Here is a 9,226-nt window from a genome sequence, read left to right as displayed (position 1 = left end):
GGCCCCCTGGGTGGCTGCCTCTCCTCCCCCGCCCCCAGCAGGGGGAGGCACAGATACAGCACTATCTAGGGGCCCCCATGGCCTCAGGACCCCAAGGCATGAGCAGTGACCCCCATCTAGCACAGCTGTGCCATCCATGCCAGGGAGGGGTCACTGAGGGGCAGATGTGGTATCAGCGAGGGGACAGTGAGTGAAGCGAACAGGCCCAGACCTGACCCTTGGCCCCAAGCCCGTGCTCTCCCCCACCCCTCACCAGGCGCAGGGGCCTTGGGGCAGGGAGCCCAGGTGCCCCCAAATGGGAGCTCCCAGAAAGGAGACCAGACCAGGCCACAGTGGGTCAGGTCAGGCCGTTCATTAGGAGACACCCGCCGACTGCTGGTCGCACACGCACAACCGCTGTGTCCCCTAATCCTTAGGGGTGCCCTGGGTCTCTAGTGCTGCTGTGACAGAAATACCACAAGTGGACGCTTTAACAGACAGGCGTCTATTCTCCTACAGTGTGGAGGCTTTCAGTCCACGTTCAGAGTGCCAGCTTAGGAGCCGATGGCCCCTTGACCCTGGGCTTCAGCTCCGCCTCCTGCTGCCACCCCATGAAGATGGAGGCTTCTCTTCACTCGCACACTGCAGGCTGCTGAGCCTGACAAACCCAGGGTCGACAGGTCAACCAGCACAGCCCCAAGCTTATCCAGCAACATGGCAGCCACTGGTTCAAGTCCCGAAACAGTCCCAAGGTCGGCAGACAACGTGGCAGACCACTGAGATGAAGACCCAGCCAAGTTCAGAATCCAGAGGTGCCAAAAAGCTCAGACCGTTCCTCAAGGCTTCTCCTTATCCACAGGAAGCAGACCACATCCCAAAGGGAGCTACTCAGCTGCTCCAATAAATCCCACCATGGAGTTGATGACCAGTCTCATCACGGGGAATACTACGTCCAGCTGCCCAGCCAAGTGGACCTACAACCTTAACTGACACAAAGGTCAACTGAGAGAAATCCACATAGATGAGACCTCGGCTCAGAGACCCTGCACGGCGCTGAGAGGGGCTGACGTGTCCCCAGTGGGTCCCAGCCCCACCAGCACCACGAATGGTCTACGGCACGTCCCCCTGAGGGTCCCACCCCCACTGGTACCCGAGCAGGCAGCTGGAGGGTCATGACAACAACCTCGGGAGTGTGCAGGTGAGGGAGTCCAAGCATCTGGGCAGAGGCGCTCGGGGGGAGGGGCACAGCTGTCTGCAGGCTAGTGACGGGCCAGCCATGTCCCAATCTGTCCCCTTCTCTCTCCCCACCGCCACCCCCTGGCCAAGCCACCAGCGACTCCCACCAGCAGCCCGCTTCCAGAGAGCAGCCAAAGCAGCCTCCCCTGTCAGACTGAACTGTGTCCCCCAAACCCCGTGTCAACTAGGCTGGACCGTGACTTGCAGAGGTTTGCCTGTTGCGTGATGATGTCCTCATCTCCCATGACGCAGCCCATCGTTCGTGAGGGGGTTGGGGTGGGAGGCCACACCCCGACTCATGTCACAGCCCTGATCTGACATCAGGGGAGTTTGCCTGGGGTGTGGCCCCATCAGTTTCTGTCTCACAAGAGATCAAAGGAGAGAGACCCAGTGGAGAGAGAGGGGCCTCCCACCACTAAGCAGCGAGAGCCGGGAGCAGAGCGCGTCCTCTGGACCCAGCTCCCTGTGCTGAGAACCTCCTAGGCCCCGGGAAGACTGAGGCCAAGACACGTGGAGATCACTGGGCCCACAGATGCCAAAAGGAGACAAGGAGCTCCCCCAGGGCCCACAGAGACCGAGCCTTTCCCAGAGCTGGCGCCCTGAATTCAGACTTCCCGCCTCCTGACCTGTGAGAGGATCGACTTCGGTCTGCCGGAGCCACCCACCCGTGGTACCTCTGTTTCAGCAGCGCTAAGCAGCTAACATAACCCCCACGTAACTGCTAGCGCTTGGCTGCTGACCAAAGGTTGCAGTTTAAGTGCAACCAGAGGTACCTTGGAATAAATGCCTGGCAACCTGCTTCCGTGAAGACCAAAGCCAGGAAACTCTGATGCAGCATGGTCGGGGCCGACGCGACGGCCCCAGTGCACCAACATCTTCCAAACACGAACCACCACGACGAGCAGCACAGCCCGTCAGTCCAACCACAGGTGCCTTCCCAGCACACAGGAATGAGGGCCGAGCTTCCCCGAGCTTGAGGTGCCCACTCTAGCTCACCGCCCCTGCCCAGCCTGCGCCATCCTGACCACACTGTGCCAACCCCGCTGCCTCTCCCGTCTCCAGAGCAGGCCCGGGTCTGTCCCCCTCAGGGCCGGGTCCTCCCTCTGGGGCGCCCTTCCCACGGTCTCCCTACGATCAGCCCTTTCAAGGGGCTGTCCCAGACAGGCTGTGCCTGCCCCTGCCTTGCTCACAGCACCCAAAATGCACCAACAGACCAGACCCTGCCATCTGGTCAGCCCCATGGGACCGAGCAGAACTGCCCCGGGGTGTTTTCCAGGATGCGGCCTTCATGGGAGCAGACCGTCAGGCCTCCCTTCCACAGCACCACTGGGTGGGTTAGAACTGCCGCCCTTCCAGTGAGCAACAGAGCTCGGCCCATCTGCACCAGGCCATGCCGCCAGTGCTGGCCTGCGACAGCTCCCGCCGGGTCCCGCTCCTGGGCGGCAAGCTCCTTGCGATGGACTGCCACCCGCCTGTCCATCAAGACTGAAGAGCCCCACAAGAGAGCAGGAACTTGGGTGCCTTCCTAGCACCCCAGCATCTAGACCCACACACAGTAGGGTTCACTCAATATGCAGACCCAACATACGAGTGACACGAACGCAGAGGCCCAAGGGGTATACACGTGAACACGCTCGGCCACTCATCGAAAACCTGGAGGTTCCCATCCACCAGGAGACAGCTCGGGAGAGAGCCTGGCAATCTACCTCCCCAACCATCAGCCACCGGAGACCCTGTGGGGCAGCTCCATCGAACACACAGAGGCCACCGCCCGTCAGGACTGACACGATGGCCGTGGACTGGCAACCTAAGGGCAGGTCCTCTCGGGAGGAAGCAGGGAAGCCCACGGCCCTTGGCCTACACACGACAGTAACTCGAGGCTTAGCTCCAGCCTGCACATGCTCACACCACAGCGGGCTGGTGGGTAAGCAGACAAGGCCATGGGTCACAGAGACTGGGAGACGAGCGAGTCAGGGGCCTGCAGGATGGGGTGGCATACGGAGCCCGTGTGTGAGAATGGTGGTATCAGGGGCAGGGTGCAGCCCAAGGGGCCAGGACATGCCAGGACTGGAAGCAGCAACACATCCCAAGGCCCTAGGGTGGTGGCAGCGTGGGTCACATGGCGGAGGCTGCAGGGTGGCACAGAGCAGCAGAGGCCTCGCACCCCAGCCCTGCGGGAGCAGGGGTGAGGGCCTCAGGGGAGGCAGGGCTCTGTAGCAGGGGGTGCGGGGCAGCTGCCATGAACAAATCAATAAATCAACCAACCAACAAGGGAACAAATCAGCCCACACATTTGGCCCCAGTGCCACTGTCGTCCCAGCTGGAGCCACAGCAATGGAGTGAACTGTGTCCCTAACAATATGTGTTGAACGCTGTACCTGTGAACAGGAGCCGGGCCCCACAGTGGTAAAGTGCTCGGCTGCTAACTGAAAGACTGGCATTTGAGCCTATCAGCAGCTCCAAGGCAGAAAGATGACGCAGCTGGCTTCCACAAAGATGACAGCCTCAAAGACCCTGTGGGCAGTTCCACTCTGTCCTCTAGGGGCGCTGTGGGTCGGAATGGACTCGAGGAAGTGGGTGTGGTTTGGGCTTTGCTTCCACAAAGATGACAGCCTCAAAGACCCTGTAGGCAGTTCCACTCTGTCCTCTAGGGGCGCTGTGGGTCGGAATGGACTCGAGGAAGTGGGTGTGGTTTGGGCTTTGCTTCCACAAAGATGACAGCCTCAAAGACCCTGTGGAGCAGTTCCACTCTGTCCTCTAGGGGCGCTGTGGGTCGGAATGGACTCCACAGCAGTGGGTGTGGTTTGGGCTTTGCTTCTGTGAAGATTGACAGCCTTGGAGACCCTGTGGGCAGTTCCACTCTGTCCTCTAGGGGTGCGGTGCTGAGTTGGAATGGGTACCTTTTTCAATGGGTACTGCTGAGCAAATAATCCGAGAAGCTGGACTATATGAAGAAAAACGTGGTATCAGGATTGGAGGAAGAATCATTAACAACCTGAGATACGCAGACGATACAACTTTGCTTGCTGAAAGTGAGGATGACTTAAGGCACCTACTGATGAAGGTTGAAAAATACAGTCTGCAGTATGGATTACGTCTCAACATAAAGAAAACAAAAATCCTCACAACTGGACCAATGAGCAGCATCACAATAAATGGAGAGAAGATCGAGGTTGTCAAGGAATTCACGTTGCTTGGTTCTACAATCAATGCCAATGGAAGCAGCAGTCAGGACATTAGATGACGTGTAGCATTGGGAAAGTCAACTGCGAAGGAACTGTTTCAAGTGCTGAGGAGCAAGGATATCTCCTTGAGGACTAAGGTGCGCTTGACACAAGCCATGATATTTCCAATCGCCTCGTATGCACGTGAGAGCTGGACAATGAATAAGGAAGACCGAAGAAGAGTTGATGCTTTTGAGTTGTGGTGCTGGCGGAGAATGCTGAAAGTACCGTGGACTGCTAAAAGAACTAACAGATCTGTCCTGGAGGAAGTGCAGCCGGAATGCTCCTTGGAAGCAAGAATGGCCAGACTTCGTCTCACCTATTTTGGTCATGTGGTCAGAAGGGACCATTCCTTGGAGAAGGATGTCATGCTTGGTAGGGTGGAGGGTCGATGAAAGAGGGGGAGGCCTTCAACGAGATGGATTGACACGGTGGCTGCGATGATGGGCTCAAGTATAGCAGGGATTGTGGGGCTGGCGCGGGATCGGGCAGTGTTTCGTTCTGCTGTGCATGGGGTCGCTATGAGTCGGAAACGACTTGACGGCACGTAACAACAACAACAACAACCCGTGAACATGCTTGGAAACTGGGTTTTTTTTGTCACGTTGATCAGATCAAACCCGAGTAGTGTGGGTGCTAAGCCTAATCCCTTCTGAGTTATAAAATTCACGGGTCAGACAGAGACACACATCCAGGGCCAGGCATACGTGAGGACCATCTCTGAGTCAAGGAACCAAGGCACCCCCAGGATTACAAGGCAGGTGTCTGATCCCGGGGCACCCCCTCAGCGAGCACGTGCTTTCTGTGCAGGCGGCCCCCCGTGGTGATTCTGCCACAGCAGCCCCAGGGGACGCAGCGGAGGACACCTCCTGGTGGTGAGGACAGGTGAGCAATGGCGGCCTCCCCCACGTGCCCCACAGCACTCACCTGTGGCATCCCAGCCACCCCCACTGGAGTCGGTGAAGCGCTGACTGAGGATGTCCGGGTAGTCCTTGAGGAAGTCCACCGTCTTCAGGGGGCTTTCAAAGTGAGCTCCGTCTAGGACACAGCCCAGGGAAGCTTGTGAGGGCCGGCAGGGCCCCAGCCAGAGTCCCGGAGCAGCCGGCACGCAGCCCCGCCCCTTGGAGCAGGGTCCGTGCTGGGGCCCTCCCAGCTTGGCGCCCCACGTCAGGAGGGATCCGTTCATTGTTAGGAACGGGTTTTCCTTCCCATAACCCACAGAGCAGCTTCATGGAACAGAGCTAACCAAGGGGGCCAGGAGGGGGCCCCCTTCTGAGTGCTCAGCCCAGGGCCACCAGCCTCACCTCGGACCCTGGCCGCCAGGAGACCCAGCAGGTAGTTGCCGGTCTGCTGCAGCAGGACGTTGTTGTCCCCTTCGTAGGTGCAGTTTGGGTCATTGTCATCTCGCAGGACCCCCAGGCGGTTCACTGCAAGGGAGTCACATTTGCCTCTTAGGATATCACTCTGTCACCGTGGGAGCATTTACACGTCCCGGCCCCGCCTAGCCTAGGAGGGGAGCCCATTCCACCTGCTTCAAGTCAACCCAGCTCTTAACTGAGGACCTTCTGAAATCTAAGTTCCTACAACTTAAACCCACACATGACCCGTGGGACATATAGTGTCCACCAACAATTTCCACTCTGGGGTTTAGTGGGAAGCTGCTATCCCACTTTCAGTGCATGCTGTCATCTGTGTGAATCTGAAGAAATGGGTCAGTGCCAACATGAGACTCCTTGGGCCATATGTGTGCCACTAATTGTTTCCATCATAATTAGTTACTGTAGGACCAGGCAGTGTTTACAATCAGTAACTCCAGGACTAGCAGTGTTTTGTGCTGTTAAACACACAGGATTGCTATGAGGTGGAGCCAACTCGATGGCACCTAATAACTGTATCAAAAGCCCCATTTCCAAATTTTTTTCTCCCCTCATTTTGTTCAAAATACCTTCCCCTGCTGAAAATAATTGGTTTCAGCAAAGAATTACAAGCAGAAAATAATTCAGTCTTGAAAGGGTTAACACAGACATCGAGGTGGCAGGGGCTTACAGGAAACTTGGGCACAGCCTGGCAGGCGGCAGCCCTCGGGACACTTATCACCGGCATCCTCCTCACCCAGTGCAAAGCTGGCAGCCCTCCCCCCAGGTGCCAAGCCCTGGCAGATGCCAGAATGTTCTCCGGGGAGGAGGCAGCCACCTCAGAGGGCTGCCCGTCCAGCCGCTGGGCAGAGCCTCCGTCCCAGTCTCTTCAGTAGCTCCGACAAGGGCCCGCCCCTCGGCGCTCTGCGCACAGCTCGTCTTCCCCGTTACCCTGAGCCCAGCGGGCCCTCCTTCCAGCATCTGCCATTGGCTCGTTTCCCGGCTGTTCTCCTGACAGTTGGGCCAGTCACCTGCCTCACGGCAACTCCATGCACATCACAGTTCAACTGTGATGCGGTCACTGGCCACACCTCCCTGCCCGGTAGCCCTCACTCGGGAAGCCCCGATGAAACGCCTTAGCATCACAGCTACACACAGGCTCCAGGGACAGACGGGCGGCAGCAGCGCGAGAGGCACTGGCAGGACTCGAACCCGGGCCTCCTGCGCGTACGCAGAGGCCCACCCCCCCGGGTGCTCCTCGCCTGGTGTACGCCGTGGTGCACCATCATCAAGGAGACCCCAACCCTCAGCCACCCTTAGGACAGGGAACCCACCAGGCAGTTTCCTGTGACGGAACTTCCTACAGGAGCAGACCACCGGGCAGAGCGGATGGTGGGTCTGAACTGCCGACCTGTCAGTTCCTAGCCACGCATGTGGTTTACATTATGTGGGACACTGAGGAAAGACCACCCAGGGTAATTCGGGGTAAAAAGAAGCCACGATCAAGTCAACTCCAATTCACTGAGTGTGCTCACAGGGCTTCCACGGCCAATCTCCCAGAAGTGGGGTGCCAGGCCTTTCCCTGAGGCACCCGAGAGGATGTGCATCCCCAACCTTGTGGGGAGCAGCTGGGTGCGTGCACTGCTTGTACCACCCAGTAGTCCTCATGCCAGTTAAGACCCTAATTCTTCCCTACAGTTCATACAGGACGCCTCCCAGACAGGCCCTCACTCACGTCTTCCTCCTGGTCCAGGCGCTCCTGCACTGTGAGGACGAGGTGGGACGAGCCAGCAGGGAGGTGGGACCCCGCCTCACACAGACGAGCAGCCCGTCACGGAACCACAGACAGCCCAGCATGTCCTCAGCAGCCACACTGCCAGGCTGCACTGGGCTTGTGGTCACCTCTGACACCCTGACCTTTCTCCTCCGAGTAGCTGACAAGGCTTTCCCACGCCACCGTTAAAGCGCTCAGCATGAAGAGACTTAGAGAAAAAGCGGCCAAGCGCTATTTTGAACCAAGACCAAGGCTCTACTTCAAGCTTCACTGTCGTCAGTGTGGCTGGTCTCAGGCCAGTGTCTGGGTTTGTGCTGAATCTCCATTAAACCCTTTGTGTTGTCTGCACGGCTATAAGACCCACCATTCTACTCAGAAAACAGGGACTCAATGAAACAGCTCAGAGAGCCTCTGTGAGTAAAATAAATAACCAAGTATCAAGAGCTCTGCTGAGACAAGACGATGCAGAAAGGGGAGGCCTTCCTGTCACCGAGCGCCCACCCCTCCAGTAAGGAGCAACAGAGGCAACAACATGGGGGAGCCGAGTGTCCACAACCGTCCATACGCCATTGCTGCCCGTGTCCCAGCAGGGGGGCCTCAGAGAGTAACCGGGCCACACGCTGGGAGTCAGGGGCCATCACGCAAAGTCAGCAAGCACCCTGCAAGCTCACACAGTGTAAGGTGTCCACTGAGCTTGGGTCCTGCTGTGTGTGTGTGTATGCATGCGTGCCTCTGAGTGGCCACGCTTTAAGGCCGTCATACAGGACGTTTTCAGGCAAGCTACAAATGGCGATGGTGAGAATGACAAGAATAACAGTGATGGCAGACAGCGGTCACTGGGCATGTGCTGTGCACCGGACTCTGCCACAGGTCACATGGACTAACTCGTCTACTCCTTGCACGAACTCACGACGTAGGTATTCCACGGTTATGCCCATCTGACAGACAAGGAACCGAGGCACAGAGAGGTTAGGTAATTTGCCTACAGTTGTACAGCTGGTGCAGGGCTGAGTGGGGACCCGAACACAGACTACTTGGCTGCCTGTTCTCTGAACCACACGCCAGCTGCCTCAATACCAGGCACTGCCAACAACACGAGCTTCCTTTTTCTAAGCTTAGGAAGGGTTTCCTCAAAATCAAACATAGTGCTAAGAGTGTCCGTGCCACACCATTCACCAGAAAGTTGTGACGGAGCTGTGCAGCTGTCAAGGGCGCAATCACACACATCTCCACACGTCATCATTCTCCCCAACTTTCCACCAAGAAACGCCAGGCATTACGTGCAGGGCTCTGTGTAGAGCAGGGTCGGCAGGCATGTTCTGTCCGGGGCCAGAGGGGGGTGTGTTACACTTTCTGGCTGTGCACTCCATGCCAGAAGGTCTCAGATCTGCCACTGTGGACCAGAAACAGCACTAAGACACACACAGAGAAACACGCATGGCTGGAGCCAGGAAACAAAACGGGGCCAGCTGGGTTTGGCCCTCGGGCTGGAGTTTGCAGAGCCCTGCTCCAGAGTCACACAGGAGGAGCAGGGCAGTCAACCTACCGGCCAGGTACCCGTGTCCCCCACACGCCTCCCGGCATTCCTGGATTCCTCGCTGTGCCGTCCACGAGGCCAGGGGCTTGCCGGCCGACACCAAAGCGTGGATCTCGCGTCC

At 57.8% G+C, this 9,226-nt stretch overlaps 1 protein-coding gene across 1 annotated transcript in view; it reads right to left on the bottom strand.

Moving 5' to 3' along the window:
* The window catches only part of ACOX3 (acyl-CoA oxidase 3, pristanoyl), a 78,717-nt gene that overhangs the window by 13,707 nt on the left and 55,784 nt on the right, over nt 1-9,226 (bottom strand). Inside the window, 3 exon segments of the mRNA XM_007958200.1 lie at nt 5,367-5,477; nt 5,744-5,866; nt 9,115-9,226. The exon segment at nt 9,115-9,226 is cut by the window's right edge and continues 3 nt beyond it. Of these exon segments, the coding sequence (XP_007956391.1) occupies nt 5,367-5,477; nt 5,744-5,866; nt 9,115-9,226 (346 nt within the window).

This window comes from Orycteropus afer, unplaced genomic scaffold (assembly GCF_000298275.1).
Source record: "Orycteropus afer afer isolate SDZICR_OR568_19922 unplaced genomic scaffold, OryAfe1.0 scaffold00871, whole genome shotgun sequence".
Taxonomy (NCBI): Eukaryota; Metazoa; Chordata; class Mammalia; order Tubulidentata; family Orycteropodidae; genus Orycteropus; species Orycteropus afer.
This window is presented reverse-complemented; position numbering and strand designations above follow the sequence as displayed.